Here is an 18,394-nt window from a genome sequence, read left to right on the forward strand (position 1 = left end):
GAAATTTTTCACATTTTTTTCGAATTTTTTTTTACTTTTTTTCGAAATCAACGTTTGGTCATAAATTTTCTAATTTTCATTTGAAAATTCATTTTGGAATTTTTTAAAAATTTTAAAAACTCCAAAAAACTATTTTCCAAAATTTTCACTCAGATCACTCACAAAACTTAAAAAATAACCCAAAATTATATTCATGTCAAAACACAACTCTAATTTTCAAATATCATTTTCAATTAAAAAAATATTTCACTTTTTATTTGTAATTTTACGATTCTTATGTCCAAACGCCCACTAAGACTCGTGGATATGATGTTTTTAAATTCAAACCTTCAAGTCTAAAGTTGAACTCTGTCGAAGTCTTTTTGAAAATCAAGGTTCTAGCAAACCTAACTTCAAATCCAAGAGTCTAAATTTGAAGAAGAAGAAGAACTAACCACATCAAGTTTAATTTCAAGTTTGCCAAAGCTGACTAAACTTTTATATTTTGACTAATCTCATTATTAAATTGAAAGGCCGAAAAAGAATTAGTTAAACGTATGTACTTTTTGATAGAAAATTAATTGTCATTGTCTGGAAATTACAGTATAGTTAACATGCATGATTGGTAAAAGCCGAAAATGAATTAGTAAACAAAACAAAACACTTTGTTATGTAAAGGAAACTCTTTACTGTGAAAGCCAAAAAACAAAAATAAAAATAAAAAAGTCATTAGCTTAACTCATAATATTGGTGTAGATAGAAATTTTACTAAGAGGATCCAAAAATAATATAAATTTGTACTACGCTTAGTTACTAATGAGATTCAACAATTTATACATAAAAAAAATTATTTTTACTTATTTTGCACCATATAACTTAACGACGAATGAAATTCAATTAAACCATCTCCAATACATTTAGCTATTTTACTAGCTAATAAGTATTACGTGTTGAAAAATACTTTTAAATAGTATAAACTATTTTTTGGGCGCAATTTTAATCTTCCTTAACCTCAAATAAATATGTTTCCCTTATGTTCCTTATTCTAATCGAACACGAGGTCATCAATGGAGTCATTATCACAATTTATGATACTTTTGGAGATTTTTTTCTCCTAACCTATACTTTGAGGGGTGTGATTTACAATCTTAATAGTTTAATCAATAAAAATTCAAATTAATCGGATTAGTAAATTTTAAATACGTACAGAATAATTAAATGAAAAAAAGACTCATGTATGTAATCATCAACACAGACGGATCTATGTAGTTGATTTGGGGTGTTACGCCACCCGGTCGCTCGGATAAACTTTTACGTATGAACTGCTATTTTCCATTAAAAAGAGTATATATTTGAAGCTTGGCACCCGAAGTGCAAAATTGACTCTGGGTGCCATGGTTAAATTGCCGATCCTCCTTACGAAGGGTATAAGATCGAATCCCATTAGATATGAAGATTGAAGGGGTGTATTTGCTAATTTAAAAGTTTATTTTTATTTAATATTTTTAATTACATTATTCAAATAGAATTTAAATCAATAGAATTAGATTGAATTGGACAAAACTTATTCAATTTGGTGATCACTTATTTATTTATGCACTAAAATTTTATAAATCAAAATAAATTAATTTAAAGTGGATCGAACCAACAGAACCGAATCAATTCAAAACGGATCAAACCGACTAAATGTATATTCTACTATAATTTCCTTCACTAATGATATACAATGGCACCCACAATCATCAAATTCTAGATCCGTCTCTGATCATCAACCATTGTTTCCAATTTAACAACTTGTATTTTTGTTCGAAAATGCTTTACCTCCTTAGTAACCTACTAACATCACTTGAATTTGAATGAATCGAGTTAATAAATCTGTTTCTTTTGATTCGATTATCTTAGTATGTTGTTGTTATTTATAATACTTTTTTCATCTTTTCTTGAGTTTAGAATCTACCAAAAATAGCTATTCTGCTTTCACACGCTAAGGGTAAAATCTGTATATATATATTATCTTCTACAAACCTTAGTTATAAGATTATACTAGTTTGTTGTTATTGTTGTTATCTAGTTAGTAAATTTTGATACACTATATTTAAATGAAAAAAAAAGTCTTTAAACGTCATCAATCAATGTTTCAAAAAAGGGCTGCCATGAAATTAATTATTAATATACCCTAAAAAAGGAAAAAGTTATGGCCAATTTAACAACTTGCACTTTCTAGAAAAAAAAAATCATTAGCTCCAAAAAAACCAACATGGAACCCTATAATTTTGGCTATAAATAATCATTCCCAACACCACTCTTCCTTGTACTGGAGGACTTAACCTCTTTCTTCCCTCTCTTTTTTTCCACATTTTACACCTCAAGAAAATCTCATTACCATAAATATATTATATTTATTTACACCCTTTTCTCTCCTTAACCTAAATCTTTGATCTTTTTTTGATTTTTCAAAACAAAATGGGAAGTGAAAAGGTGATGAAGATTAACATCAAAGAATCAACATTAGTAAAACCATCAAAACCAACACCAACAAAGAGACTTTGGAATTCTAACTTAGATTTAATAGTTGGAAGAATTCATCTTTTAACAGTATATTTCTATAAACCAAATGGATCTTCAAATTTCTTTGATTCTAAAGTAATGAAAGAAGCATTAAGTAATGTTCTTGTTTCATTTTATCCAATGGCTGGGAGATTAGCTAGAGATGAACAAGGAAGAATTGAGATAAATTGTAATGGAGAAGGAGTTTTGTTTGTTGAAGCTGAAAGTGATGCTTTTGTTGATGATTTTGGTGATTTTACTCCAAGTTTGGAACTTAGGAAACTTATTCCTACTGTTGATACTTCTGGTGATATTTCTACTTTCCCCCTCATCATCTTTCAGGTATTTATATTCATATATTTTCACACGATCAGTATATTTTTATATATCATAGTAGCGGTGACGGATTCGGGATTTAAACTCTATGAGTTCAACTTTTAAGATTTTTAATATTGAATCCATTATATTTTTAAAGTTATGAGTTCAAATCTATTATTTTTGCCAGTTTAATGACTTTTTACACATAAATTTATAGTCAACGTCGAAAGTTATGGGTTCAATTGAACTCGTAATTACCACACTGCATCCGAATCTGTGTAGTATGTTTTCTGCTTTATTTTGTTGGTTATTGATTTCACTTATTATGATCATCTAGCCCGGACGGAGATGATGGGTATATCGGTACGCTATCAGTATATTTTAATATGTCGTAGTAGGTTTCTTGCTTTATTTTCTTGGTTATGTTATTAATTTCACTTATTATGATTATCTAGCCGGGGGCAGGGATGATGGGTATATCGGTACATTATCAGTATATTTTAATATGTCGCAGTATGTTTTGCTTTAATTTTCTTGATTATTGATTTCACTTATAATGATCATCTAACTGTCTATAGTTGGGAGTGGAGGTAGTGGGTAAGATATGAGTTCAGATGAATTCAGTAGATTTAGCTCGCACTGTATTAAAAAGTTTACTAAATAAGTATAAGTAATTGATTTTGAAAAGAGAAAATAAAATGAGGCTGTGTTAGAATCTTGATTCGAACTTATAAAGTTCAAATTTCAGATCCACCCCTGTTTAATTTTAAAAAATATTTATATTATCAATATATAGAATCTAAACTTTCGAGTAGTGAAAGAATAATATTTCTGCTAGAATAAGATTTTGATGGTCCAAAAAAAAATTGATTGGGAAGACTCGAAGGGAAAGTAGAAGCTGTGAGATGGTGAAACAGTGAAAGAAATTTTACTGAAAATGGAAAGAAAATATAGACACCTACTTTCTTGTCATTCAACTAAGGCCCGGTTTGTCCATAAAAGTTTTTAGATTTTTTAGATTTTTTTTTTTTCAAATATGTATTTGTCCATAAAATTTTGCAAAATTGTAATATTTTTCAAGTGAAATACAGTCCAAATATAATTTTAAATTTCAAATACCATTTTTCAACTATAACTTAAAATACTACTTTTTTTCAAAAATTATAAATTTTATGACCAAACACCTACTAAGAGATTCACTATTTCTTTCTCCTTTTTCTAGTATGAAAATATAGAATTGTTCTACTCTGCTTCAAGAATAGTACATACTCACCACCAAGGGGTGCATTGGATGAGTTGCTCTTCTCTTAACGAGAGGTCTATTGGAGTTCTTCGGATGGAAATTTTTTTGGTAGGGAACGCTTCCTCCTAAATGGGGCCCTACATGGCGTGAACCCGGATATAGTCGGGCTTCAATGCGGGTACCGAATACTAGATGGAAAATAAAAAAAAGAATAATACATACTCTAGGACTTCAATATGGGTACCGGATACTGGGTGAAAAAAAAAAAAAATAGTACATACTTTCAAGTAGCAATATTTTCTAAGTCTTTAATTAACTAGGACTATAAACTAATTAAAGTAACAAGCTAGCAATAGCTAAGTGGCCACTTTCGTCGCAATTACTTTTGAACCACCCACTTTGAAGATTAGGTCAACGATTATGCGTTTGGTGTAGAAGGTATTCCGGGAAAAGATTTATCTCTTGACTTTAAATTTTATGGGTTCTAATGTGAAAATTTTTTAAGATTACGAATTCAAAATTTTATATTTATTTAAAAATTTATAATTTTAGGTGCAATTAGGTTTTGGCAGCTGTCAATTTTTCAAGATTGTGATGGTCCCAGACACATTTAATTTTAGAGAAGAGAGAGCACTTTTAGTTTCATAAGGTACACAAATCTAGGGAGAGAAAAGAAAAAGGTACAAGAAATCTAGGGCAAATATACATTTATTATAAATTACTAGGTGGAGGAATAATGCAAAAACCATAAATGTGAATTGCTAAGAGCTCGTTTGGAACGAGGGATAAGTAATAATTAATTTCGGGACTAAATTTAAGAAATTTATTCCATATTTGGTTGGAGAAAAAATTACGGTATAATTAATCATGGGATTAGTTATTTCGAAATTGCACTGTTTTCTTATCCTGTAGAAAAGCAGAATAATTAATCCCGGACAACTAATCCCAAAATAATTAATCCTGGAATAACTTTTTTCCAACCAAACGATCCCTCTAAGTTAATTAGTGCTATCTTATTCTTCAAACAGGTGTTAAACTTATTACAAAAAAAAAAAGTCAATAAACACAATTTGTCTTTGATAATAGTATTTAAAAAAAAGAGAAGAAAAAAGAAAGAAAAAAGGACAGAACCACTCCGAAATAGAAATTAATATATTTTAAAGGAATACATAAAGCTGCCCAAAGACCAAGATCCAAAACTCCGTCAAACCTCTCTATAATAATCTCGTTTGTTTCGATATTTTTTAAATGTTATAGTGAAGTGTTGTTAATTAGATATATTATAACATAATATAAAAATCGGTTTCGAGAAAAACTTAGCTTTTACACTGAATGTCTTTTATATGTGGATGATATTATACAGAGATATGACTGTATTGTCTGATCACTATTTTATTTCATCCGGAGTTCGGTATTCGCTTGCGTTCGGTATTCGCTTTGAGCCCAGCTACTCCAGATTCTCGTTGGATAGTCCAATTTTAAGAGTATATATCCCTATCAATTACGACTTTATTTTCAAAATCCGAATTCAAAACTATAATTAAAGATGAATAAGTATTTATTGCTCCGCCACGATAATAAATCATAAAGACTATATGGTAAACAACAAGTGGCGCAGCGCGTAGGCCATACATAGTTTTAATATAGTTTTAATATTTAATATTCCATCAGTATGAAAGGTTTGTGTTTGGATTTTTGCTCTTTAACCTATTTGGATCTGTGCATGTGAAAGCATTAATAAAATGATAAAATTTACTATAGTTCACAACTCACATTTCCCTAGCAAGTTGGTCCATAAATTAGTTCACATGTCACATCTCCCTAGTAAATTTGTCTAAAAATGTGGCTCATAAACTTACGTTGAGCCATATATTTTTTAAAAATATATTGGCATCAATGATAAATTTTTTGTATCTTTTTATTGTTAGATTGTTATTAGTGCATACTATTTCATTGCTATCAATTTTCTTAATAACTTGTTATTACTATTTATAGTTATTGCTTCTTTGTATTTTTTCTTTATTAGAGGGTCTATCGAAAATAATCTCTCTATCCTTTAATAGTAGGAGCACTGTCTGCATACACATATACTCTTCCTAGACCCCACTTGTGAAAAATTTACTGAATTTATTATTGTTGTTATAGAAACTTTTAATTTTTAAATTATCATATCAGACTTAATATGAGAAATTACATGTTATTTGTATATCTACTAAATTTGATAGTACTAGAACTTTTGTATTGCAGTGACATTTCTTGCTATTTGTAGTAGTATGAATATAGATTGGTACTTAAATTTAATATTTTGTGTAATTTTTAATTAGGTTACTCGTTTCAAATGTGGTGGAGTTTCACTTGGTGGAGGAGTATTCCACACTCTATCAGATGGTCTCTCATCCATTCACTTCATCAACACATGGTCCGATATTGCCCGAGGCCTCTCCGTCGTCATCCCGCCGTTCATTGACCGGACCCTCCTCCGTGCACGGGACCCACCGACATCGTCGTTCGAACACGTCGAGTATCATCCTCCTCCATCTCTTATTTCATCATCAAAAACCAAAGAATCCACAAGCCCAAAGCCTAGTACCACAACCATGTTAAAATTCTCTAGTGACCAACTTGGGCTTCTAAAGTCCAAGTCCAAACATGATGGTAGCACTTACGAAATCCTCGCGGCCCATATTTGGCGTTGCACGTGCAAGGCACGTGCACTGTCCGACGATCAATTGACCAAATTACATGTGGCCACTGATGGTAGGTCTAGGCTTTGCCCTCCTTTGCCACCAGGTTACTTAGGAAATGTTGTGTTCACAGGCACACCTATGGCAAAATCAAGTGAACTTTTACAAGAACCATTGACAAATTCAGCCAAGAGAATTCATAGTGCATTGTCAAAAATGGATGACAATTACCTAAGATCAGCTCTCGATTACCTCGAATTACTGCCCGATTTATCGGCTTTAATCCGTGGACCGACGTACTTTGCTAGCCCTAATCTTAATATTAATAGTTGGACTAGATTGCCTGTTCATGATTCAGATTTTGGATGGGGAAGGCCAATTCATATGGGACCAGCTTGCATTTTATATGAAGGAACAGTTTATATATTGCCAAGTCCAAATAGTAAAGATAGGAACTTGCGTTTGGCTGTTTGTTTAGATGCTGATCACATGCCACTATTTGAGAAGTATTTGTATGAATTTTGAGAGGTTGAAAAAAAAATCAAGAATGTTCCAACACTTGAGAATTATCTTAGGTGTGGTGTGGTTTTGGATTAAGGCATTTTGTAACTTGTTTTCTATTGTTTTTTTGGGGGGTCAGTTTGTTTTCAAATTCTTTGTAATGAATTGATCTTTTTATGTAATTGCCCATGTCTAAGCTTACAGCTCTATATTTCCTTTGTGATCACATTTGTTTTTCAATTCTGAGAAACGATAAAGTTGTTTTCACCTGATGTATAGGTCATGGGTTAAGTTGTGGGAAGTTGTGGGTAGGGGTGTAAATAGGTCGGGTTGGTTCGGATTTTGTAATTACCAAACCAAACTAATTGTATCGGATTTTTAAATCTATAGACCAAACCAAACCAACAAAAGTCGGGTTTTTCAATATCAGGTTTTCTCGGGTTTTTTGGGTTTTTTTCGATAAACTTGTGCTCCAAATATTTCTATAGTCCTAAATACAATTTTACTAATAACAACCATGTTTTTATTTTTTAGCATTGACCTATGCTAGTCAATAGGTTGTATGGTTCCACTTTATAAAGGTCTCTATTTTATAAATTATTTTTCACTTTACACTAAAATGCTAATAAAAGCTTAAAGCAATTGACATAACTTCAATTGAACCTTAGATAAATAATTAGAAAGAGCAGGTTGGAGTATCATGGACAAATCAATTGTTTAAGTATTGTAAAAAGTCTAATTTTTCCAACTATCAAATCAACTGAACCTTAAAGAAACAATGTAATATAAAAGCTTCTTAATCAATTAAAAAACCATGCACCAACTTTCTTTTAATTAATTACCTTAAAGTAGTAAAGATTTAAAAAATAATCATGAAGCAAATTGTAGTTAACTATCCCTCTAATCAATCCTCAAAGGTGAGTCTGCATATTCCGAAAGAAAAAAAATAATTAACATATTTAATATTAAATAATATAAAAAAATAACTATACTAATTAACAATTGAATATAAATTATTACCTCCTTCAACTTGCTCAATTTTCTGGACTTATTCTAACATGTCTTCAAACTTATATTCCTTGAAAATACATCAATGTAAAAAATAATGTAGGAAATACATCACTCTTAATTTTACATACTCCATATTATTTAACCAAATGATTCAAAATATAAGTAAAAAGTTTTTTAATATCTTTTTAAGTAACAGTCAATTACTCATGTTAATCATCTAAGAGAAATAAAATAAACAAATGAATTCTATAATAGGGAGGAATACAACAGATTTGCAAAAGAATTCGCTAATCGGAAAAAGAAATTTTTTAGTTAATTGGGAAAAAACAAAGCGCATGTATGCAGTTAAAAGAAAACATGTAAAATGTGAAAGGGAAGAGCCTTACAGATGAGAGCAGAAGAGAGTTGATATGGTTTGAACTAATTGGGGGGGGGGGGGGGGAGGGGGGTTTGGAATGGAACGATAGAGTTTCTTGCTCTTGGAGAAGAGACAAAATGATTTCAATTGTTTTAAGTGTTTTAGAACGGCTTTAGGACTAATCTAGTTTTGCTTTAGGACTAGGTTTTGGTTTGGGCTCAATTATTCTTTTATGGGCGAGACAAAAACAAACATTTACATGAGCTATAAAACCAACTTAAAATATTATGCTAAATACTGAAATTATAAAAAAAAATTAAGAAATATTTATAACTTACATTCTAATAAATATTTTTATCTATCTAATATATAAAATATGTATACATGTAATGTCGGGTTGGTTTGGTTTCGGTTTGACTTTTTTTAGTTAATACCAAACCAACCCTATTATGATCGGGTTTTATTTCTTAATACCAAACCAAGTCAAACCAAACCACTAGTCGGATTTTTTTTCCGGGTTGACTCGGATTTTCGGATTGGTGCGGGTTATCGGTTTGGTTTGTACACCCCTAGTTGTGGGAATAGACTAATATTTGTATTAAGGTAAGATTATATCACATCCTTTAGGGTGTAGCCCTTCTTCCGACCTTGCGTAGTGACTTGTTACATTAAGTTAAATTGCATTATCGTGAATTTGTGTCAGCAGATATAAGTTAAATCTTGATTAACAAAGAAAAGTTGTTTTGACTCATTAATAATTGTTTTTAGCCAAAAATATTTTTGACCAAAAATTAAGGCGTTTGACCAAATTTTTAGAAGAAAAAGAGTACTTTTGAGGAGAAGTAGAAGCAGTTATTGAGAATCAGAAAAAAGTAGATTATCTTCAAAAGCATTTTTTTTAGAAGCATTTTTGAGAAAAATACAATTAGAAACAGTTTTCGAAAGCTTGGCCAAACACTAATTACTGTTCAAAAGTATTTTTCAAATAATTTGCCAAAACACAAATTGTTTCTCGCCAAAAGTATTTTTTAAAAAACTATTTTTGAGAAGTGCTTCAAAAGTGTTTTGCAAATAATTTGTCAAACACAAATTGTTTCTCGCCAAAAGTATTTTTTTAAAAACTATTTTTGAGAAAAGCACTTCTCAGAAAGCTTGGCGAAACATGCTATAATTTTCACATAATATACCACATCTAATTACATCAACAGTAAATAATGGAACTTTGAATAGATACTTTGGTACAGCAATGTAGTAGATCATATTAAGCAAGTTTTGTTACGTTCCTATCAACATTTATTTTTGGAATAGGACTTTTATTATCTCATTTTCTCCACAAAAGTCTATGGAGAAATATCTCATTTTCTCTACACAAATGTGGCTATCGAGAAAGGAAATGCACAAATAGGTGTGGCAAACGGGTGGGACGGGTCGGATATGAGCGTGTCGAAAACGGATAATTTAAAAAACAGATAAATTTATCTGATCCGACCTGTATTTGAGACGGATAAAAAACGGGTTATCCGGTGGATAATATGGACCATGGATATCCATATTATCCATGACTTCTTGAATATGATCATTTATGGGAGAATTCTTAATCTGTCAAAACTTGAGGAACCCCCAATTTGAGGTTGTTCAAATATAAAAGTTAAATACTTAAGTTATCCATTTGATTAACTATTTTCTAAGTGGACAATATAGTTTTTATTCATATTCGATCCGTTTTTAAAAAGTTTATTATCCAATCCATTTTTTAATGAATTAGATGGGTAGATAACGTTTCTTTTACCCATTTTAGGTGCAAACGCTTTAACAAAAAAAAGTATCATCCCAATGGTCCCACATCACGTGCCACAGAAAATGACGTGAGAATTAAGGAGATTGAGACGTAGAAAATTAAGGAGATTGAGACGTAGATATGACAAATTATTGAATTGAGTGTATATGAATAATTAGGGGCGGAGCTAGGTGGACGGAGCCGAACGCCCTTCATCGAAGTCGAAAATTATGATGTGTAAATAAATATAGAAAATATTTATAATCACGCAAATGTTTAAACAGATTTTAGATTAAAGGTTTCAAAAGTTTTACCCACACAAATACTATGATTTATTTAAGATCACATATCTCAAAATTCATCTATTTTTTATTATAATTTGTACCAAATCAAACAAAAATAATATTTTTAAAACGGCAAAGTATGTGATTTAAATGAGAACTAAAGTCGAAGGTGGCTATGTGAATAATTAAATGATGCGCAATAACATATAACAAAAAAAGGCAGTTTGTTGCACGAAATTTCCTAATTTTACTTAAAAGTTAGAACTAACAAATTAAAACCAGCTTCGGCTTGACGACAGCCCTACTAATATGATGCAAGACAAGTCAATGATATTGGTGAAAGGTAATATCAAAGAGTTATTACCTTTTAGACTTGCATGTAAAAGGGTGAAAATAAGAACTTTCAAATATCAAAATTAATTATTACGTTCAGCCGTAGAAGTATCCACTTATGCTTGCATTCGGATAGGATATCTACATCAATATTCTTATGGTGCGATTCTTTTCCAAACCCTATATGAACGCGGAATATCTCGTACACCACAATACTCTTTCACCCTTTTTCATTAAAGCTGATTTGGCCTCTTTTTCCTCTTTACCTCTCAAAATTAATTAGGTGCAATGGATGCAATTATCTCCTGTTGGCTTTTGTCAGATCACAATAAAGATGGAAGATGAAATGAATGTGTTTCCTCTTTTGTTCTTTTGAGCAATAATTGACTCTTAACGTTTAACAAATCTCTCTTTAGTCAGTCTCCTTCAATAAAATTCCAAATGAAGTTTCATTATTTTTGTCCATTGACATTACTTGACATATTTGGAATCTCCTGGAGGTGGGATGTCCTACACCTCATTTCGGTGAAAAGTAATTTGTGTTTGGCTAATTAATTTAAAATGTACTTTTGAGCAGTAATTAGTGTTTGGCCAAGCTTTTGAAAACTGATTCTAAGTGTATTTTTCTCAAAAGTGCTTCTCAGAAAAGTGCTTTTGAAGAGAAGTTACTTTTTTCTATTTCTTAAAAACTGCTTCTGCTTCTCCTCAAAAACACTTTTTTCTATCTAAAAGCTCACTTCAATTTTTTGCCAAAAAGCACTTTTGGCCAAACAGGCTATTAGTGCTGGCAAAATTGATAAAATTTACAAAAAAATCGCTCATATTATTCTCAAAAATGGTTGAGAATATCTATTTTATTAAAAGCGAGTCAAATATGAATCAACCCATATTTTTCCATATTTCCAACAAAAAAAAATGGAAAGGATTGGCTCTATCATTGTGCATGCTTCAATCACTAGTACATAATTCCAACTTTGATCTCTAAACTTGTCCAAAGGAGAAAGTAAAAGGAACCTTGCATGAAAAAAGTTGTTCTTTTGAACCTTGACCTATTATCTTTTGGGCTACAGATTTGCAAAGTCGTGACTGGATCACAACCTGGTTGCAATGTATATGTGTGGGTTGTACTTATGTTCAATTATCTCATGTATATACACATGCACACAGCTAAAGCTCGTCGAATACTATACCTTTCTACTAAGTAATCAAGAGCGTTAAACATAATCCTCCTCTATTTATACATAGCCCTTATTAAGTACACAATTAGAAAGCACAATATACAAGCAGTCGAGGAAACGCTCATTCCTTGCCTGATTAGAAAGCACAATGATCCAAATTCGGATCATTGTGCTTATCATCGCTCATTCGTTGCCTGATTAAATTCGGATGTTACCTGTTCGGAAACGCTCATCATTCAGCTGCCAGTGCCCATATATACCTCTCAGTGTGAGATCCTAACATTGAGAAGTAAAACTGAGGCTTCTTCAAGGTTTTCAACTGCTTAAGATTCAATGAGGCGTTTGAAATATCCGAGCTAGTAACATCTGTACATCCAGATAGATCCAAATGCTCAAGTTTTACACACCCTTCACATATCAAAGCAAGTCCTTTATTAGTCAAGTCGAAGAAACGAAGCTCAAGTTGCACAAGTTTGAGCATAAATTTTCCAATTGCAGCAGCTTCTGAATCGCCATCTTGAGGATAGGCATCTAGATACTCCTCGGGGACAAAACATTGTTGTCGGGAAAGATCTAACCTACTCGTGAAATTTCGCCTCAGAATTCTCAAATTAGCACAATGCTGTCCTATAAGAGCAAGAGACTTGTGAGATATTTGATAGCAGAGGCTGATATCGAGTTCCCTAAGCAAAGGGCACCCAAAGGCGATCTTAGACATCGTTTCATCAGTTACATGTGGACAGCATTTGATAGAGAGAACTTGAAGGTTTGGAGACCTGTAAAGAATACACAGAGCCATTATTTACCAGTCATAAATACTGACCACGAAAACTTTTCCAAAACTAGGCAAAAGATTGTCTTCGGGAAGCACCAGAGTTATCAAAAAGCAAACCAACAACAACATACCCAGTGTGATTCCACAAGCGAAGTTTGGCGAGGGTGGTGTATACGCAGACCTTACCCCTACCTTGTGTGAGGTAGAGAGACTGTTTCCAATATACCATCGGTTCAAGAAAAGCGATTGTCAAAAAGCAATCTAACAGAATAAAATCTATGGGTTTATGTTAACTGGCAGGCAATGCCAAAAAAAACAAAAGTAAGATTATTATATCTAATAAGTAAATATAGAGATTTATCATTACCAGTAACTACACACTTAGGGGTGGTTTGGTAGGAGGTATTAGAAAATATAATGCAAGCATTAGCTCTATGCATTACTAATACCTTGTTTGGTATATTTTTTCAACTTGTGTATAACTAATGTATTAGTTATACATCATACTTGGTATTATTTTATGTATAAGTAATGCATAGAAAACCATGGCATTAGTAATACCAAGGCTACTAATGCATGTATTAGGTTGGTTAAAGAGAAAATTATCCTTAAAATCCCTTAAAGCTTGAGAATATGGAGGGCATTTTTGTAAACAACTATTTTTCTTAAAAATTATGCAATGCATTATAATTTTAATACACCACACCAAGCACTAGATAAGAAATAATATCTGCATAACTAATGCTTGCATTACTAACCCATGCATTACTAATACACCTTATTCCGCACTATTCTTATACACCCTACCAAACGACCCATTAGGAGCAAAACCACATTAGATTCATCAAGTTGGGAGGCAGAAACCATCATCCTGTATTATCCATGATTCTCATTTCACCAGACTAGGAAAGTTAAATCCAGCCCAGTTTTCCATCTTAACGAAACAAGAAATAGGAAGAGAAAAATAAACTCTACACTGAAACAGAACTTTATCGTTTCTTAAAAGATTGGAAATTGTTTTATACATAAACAGTTAAGGTAACTTTTTATCAAACACATCAGATTACAATTTGATCATACATATTATAAGATTTAGCCTCCATTCTAAACCACAAGAAAGCAATATCCAGGTCCAATCTATGCTGCTTTGAATTTCCAAAAATGTCATCGGGTGCGTATCGGATCCTGGATTTTTTAGGGATCTGACAAGGGCACGGCAGCGTTTTGGAGATTCCAAACAACATAGGCTCCAACTGCATCAATTCTATCTAATGTGTGAATTCAGTTTATTCTCCTCTTAAATGGTTATTTTGATGATCATACATAAATCCCCAAACCCTGATACCCAAAAACATAAATAGTTTAGAACCCCAAAAAGACATGAGAAACAATCTGGTGGTAGTGTCCACAATCTTCACATTCAACATTTTATTTCTAGTCATAGTTCAGTACAACCACAATATTCAATTTCAGCCAACTTATTTTCTTCTTTTCCAAAATTTTCTTGGTTACCCAGTTTTACCTCAATTTAAAAATCCCATTTTCCGCCAATATATTAAAATTTTCTCAAGATTTCTCTGATTAACATCTCAATTGAAAAAAATATGGGTCTTTAGATTTTTAAAACCAAATACTCTGGGTAAGTTTTACTATAACGGACAGCAAGATCGATAGAAAAATATGCTGAAACTGTGCAACTAAACAAGCAAATTAATTCAATAAGTTCCGTGAATGATTCTACAATATCAAACTTGCTAGCTTAGCCACTTCAAATAAGCAATTTATACTATTTATTACTAGTAAATATTATCTCTTGTAATCAGTGTAGAACTGAAGTTGAATTTGAAATTATTTTGTGTTTGAACCAATTAGCTTGGAATAATCAGCTCATTTACGGTGATAACAACTTTAAAGATATTTAAATCATTTTAACAAAAGAAGAAGAAGTTTATTACAAATAATTAAGTTACAACTTATTTATAAAACCAACTTTAAGTGCTTTTCATCAGTTGGTACTAAAAGCTACTCCATCCGTCCCAATTTATTGAAAAGTTTTAGGCTGTGCCTCACACAACTAACATTATTGATGTGAGGCATATTTTTATCTCACATATTTGTAGACCCATATCTTACACTTTTGTATCCACAAAAATTGCGAAGCAAAAAAGAGGCCTCACACAACTAGCGTGACACTCTTTTCATTTTAGTCAGTCTAAAAAAGAATGTCACATTTCCTTATTTAGAAACAAGTTATTCTTACAATTTCTACGGCCACACAACTATTTATAGTTTAGGCAGAATAGCCTAATAAATACCTCTACTTGTCCTGATTTGTCATCCCGGTACTTGTACTCCACAAGATTTCATTCAGACACTGGTAGTTGTTAAAAACACACTACTTTAAACCCTTCCTACCCAGCATGTTCTTCAAATGCACAATGTGGATGACACGTAGTCCTCCGCATCAGATTTTTTATGACATATCATTATTTTTACACGTTAATTTCAAAAAATTAATTTTCTTTTTCTTTTTCACTCTGACTCCTTATAATCGTGAAATTCACGTATTTTGTCCAACTCGGTCATCAAGTTGCCACATATGCTCAGTCAACGGTTAGAGAAGTTTAAAGTAGTGCGTTTTAACAACTACGGTGTGTTTGGATAAAACCTTGTAAAGTATCGGGACCGGAATGACAAAAAAGGACAAGTAAATGTATCTATTAGCCTATTCTGCCTATAGTTTATTTTAGACCATAAATTTTAAAAATTTCTTTTTCTTTTCTTAAATTCTGTATCTGAGTCAACACTACGACATAAATTTCAACGAGGAATTACTTCAATTCTACGGGATACATACAAGCTTCTCAACCGAAAAAAAATAAAATAAAAATAACTACTGAAATTAAAAGCAATTGAGTATTTTTGTTTACCTTTCAGCAATTAAAGCTAGGGAACGATCAGAGCAGTGTCTAACCCGGACTGTAGTAAGAGACCCATCACTCCAAAGTACAACAGATCGAAGCATAGAGTCCATTTTGCGCTCGAATTCAGGTGTCCAGTAACGAGACGACTCAGTGGCCGAGTCGAACTGAGCTTCGAGTTCGATTACCGAGTTGAGGGTAGGGTCTTTGCAAGCTTGAAACCATGGCTTGCACACAAACATGGCTCCGCGCCATCGGTCTTCGATGGAAAGGCGAGAGAAGATGTCGACGAGGCATAACTGAGTTAACTCGGCCCAGTCATGGTTCGGCCATGACTCGGTTTTCCTTTCTTTGTCAGCGTCCATTTCTGATGGAACTTCTCCTGTTTACCAAATTTTGATTCTCAACTTATTAATAAGTGCTAGTAAAGGGCAATTTCGTCAATTTAATACTCCCTCCGTCCCAATTTATTTGTTGGTGTTTTACTTGATACCGAGTTTAACAAATTAAAAAAAATAAATTGTTGTTTAATAAATTATATTATTATAAAAATATAAATAATAATATTGGTTTACAAAAAATATACTTAAAATATTAATTTACTTTTACGAGTGGAAAGACTATGACTGTCATTACATTGAAGAGTTCTAGAACTATTAAAATAGACCTATTATAATAGAAATTCTCCGAGTAAAAGTTTGCAAAGAGAACAAGTCGCTTACTTCCTATTATTATTCTGTATTGCTGTAATAAACAATTAAATTTTCTGAAAAAACAAAACAGAAAGTTAGTAATACTTGTTTAACGAAATAGATACTGGAAAACAAAAAACAGTATAGGAATAAATCGAGCCCACCGAATACACAGTGTGTCCTTAAGAAAATTATTCCCCTCAAGTACCCGAGGTGCTGGAATATATCCTCCCAGGATAGAACGATTTAACTCACCAGTGTATTGGTACTAAAAACTCTGATGAACTGCGAACCACTCAATGGTCGTAAAACACACTGAAAAATATTGTGCAGAAGAAGAAGAAGTTCGGAAAATTTCGTAAGGAAAGATTCTGGGATTCAAACTCTATTTATAGAGTTGCTGGCATTGTTTCTGAAAAGGTTTGCAATATTTCAGAAACAGCCATGGCTGTTGGAAAAGGGGTGTTTGAAATATTACGGGAAAAATATATTTAAAATAATCCGGGAAAGAAAACGGGTCTGACCGAACCGGGTCGCGGGTCATGGGTTATTCTGGATTGAATTTTTCGTTAATTATTTAATTAATTAATTAAATAATTGAAAGAAATTTTGTCCGAAGCCGAAGCCGAGCCGAGCGAGCGACGACGACGACGGCGCGAGGCTTGCCTTTTTCTTAACTCTTTTTGTCCGAAGCCGAAGCCGAGCCAAGCGAGCGACGACGACGACGGCGCGAGGCTTGCCTTTTTCTTAACTCTTTAAGAGCTAGAAGAAGAGCAATTATATATATACCCATCAAAAGTATTTTCTTTCTCCGATATGGAACAATATCCCTTTTCCAAGGGAAACTCAAATATTTTATTTTACCTCCATTTCTCATTCACCTTTTTTAAGCTACACAAGCTTAAAATCCCAACAATCCCCCACATGAATGGGGAATGGCTATAAAATAAAGGAATGCACGGACGCGTGTGTGTTTTACATGCAAGAATTAATTGCATCTAGATAAGTAGGTTTCCCTTTGAACTTTCCGTAGTGAACTTATATCGGATATACTCGGTCAATCAGTAGATTTAATATCTTTGAACCATCGAGCTTTGTTGTATACCTAGACAACATAAGTCACACAATAAATCCTTAACCATTTATGGTTCTCACGGCTGTGTTCGTTTCAGTCATGAACACCGCCTGGTTTCATGAGTGCTTAGAGAATGGGCCTTTACTTTCATTCCCCTTGAAGCGGCTTACACTTCACACTCACATAGGTGATTTCTAAACGTGTAATCCTATAGACACACTATCTGGTCATATCCTGCCAGACTTAGCAAATCATTAAAAAAACCTTTAAGCTTTGTTGACTCATCAAAAAGCCTTAATGTTTTACCTCGATTTCTGAACATTGTCCTCATCACGAGAATGGGTTGAGTTATTTGACAATGTTGAACCGTCATTCATAACTTTGTTTGATCTCTTTGAACCTAACTCGTGGGATCTCCAGTCTGCTAGGTAGAGTTGCCGTCATGATGACTTGTCCTAGACTTTAACCCCATTCCCTTTGATGATCTTTCAACTGCCTCTCTAGATAGGCCTTTTGTAAGTGGATCCGACACGTTATCTCTTGACTTTACGTAGTCAATTGTGATAACACCACTAGAGAGTAGTTGTCTAATGGTATTGTGTCTCCGTCGTATATGACGAGATTTTCCGTTATACATAACGCTCCCTGCCCTGCCTATTGCTGCTTGACTATCACAATGTATACAAATAGGTGCCAAAGGTTTGGGTCAAAATGGAAT

At 32.6% G+C, this 18,394-nt stretch overlaps 2 protein-coding genes across 2 annotated transcripts; one reads left to right on the forward strand and one right to left on the reverse strand.

Moving 5' to 3' along the window:
* The first annotated feature begins 2,290 nt into the window (after positions 1 to 2,290).
* LOC104115385 (shikimate O-hydroxycinnamoyltransferase-like) lies at positions 2,291 to 7,481 on the forward strand. The gene is made up of 2 exons (XM_009626002.4): positions 2,291 to 2,868; positions 6,412 to 7,481. Exons 1-2 carry the CDS (start codon positions 2,443 to 2,445, stop codon positions 7,294 to 7,296), a joined length of 1,311 nt encoding a protein of 436 aa, XP_009624297.1. The 5' UTR covers positions 2,291 to 2,442; the 3' UTR covers positions 7,297 to 7,481.
* A 4,728-nt stretch (positions 7,482 to 12,209) lies between these two features.
* Positions 12,210 to 16,305, reverse strand: LOC104115384 (F-box protein SKIP1-like). The gene is made up of 2 exons (XM_070188134.1): positions 15,919 to 16,305; positions 12,210 to 12,989 (listed from the first exon to the last, which is right to left on the reverse strand). Exons 1-2 carry the CDS (start codon positions 16,272 to 16,274, stop codon positions 12,446 to 12,448), a joined length of 900 nt encoding a protein of 299 aa, XP_070044235.1. The 5' UTR covers positions 16,275 to 16,305; the 3' UTR covers positions 12,210 to 12,445.
* Positions 16,306 to 18,394: the final 2,089 nt, after the last annotated feature.

The sequence above is a fragment of the Nicotiana tomentosiformis genome, chromosome 11 (assembly GCF_000390325.3).
Source record: "Nicotiana tomentosiformis chromosome 11, ASM39032v3, whole genome shotgun sequence".
Taxonomy (NCBI): domain Eukaryota; kingdom Viridiplantae; phylum Streptophyta; class Magnoliopsida; order Solanales; family Solanaceae; genus Nicotiana; species Nicotiana tomentosiformis.

Excerpts from the sequence above, each read along its gene's own strand:
- LOC104115385 (XM_009626002.4), top strand. The coding sequence starts at position 2,443 with ATGGGAAGTGAAAAGGTGATGAAGATTAACATCAAAGAATCAACATTA. Across the intron at positions 2,869-6,411 it reads TCCCCCTCATCATCTTTCAG|GTTACTCGTTTCAAATGTGG; the intron begins GTATTTATATTC and ends ATTTTTAATTAG.
- LOC104115384 (XM_070188134.1), bottom strand. The coding sequence starts at position 16,274 with ATGGACGCTGACAAAGAAAGGAAAACCGAGTCATGGCCGAACCATGAC. Across the intron at positions 12,990-15,918 it reads CTAGCTTTAATTGCTGAAAG|GTCTCCAAACCTTCAAGTTC; the intron begins GTAAACAAAAAT and ends TATTCTTTACAG.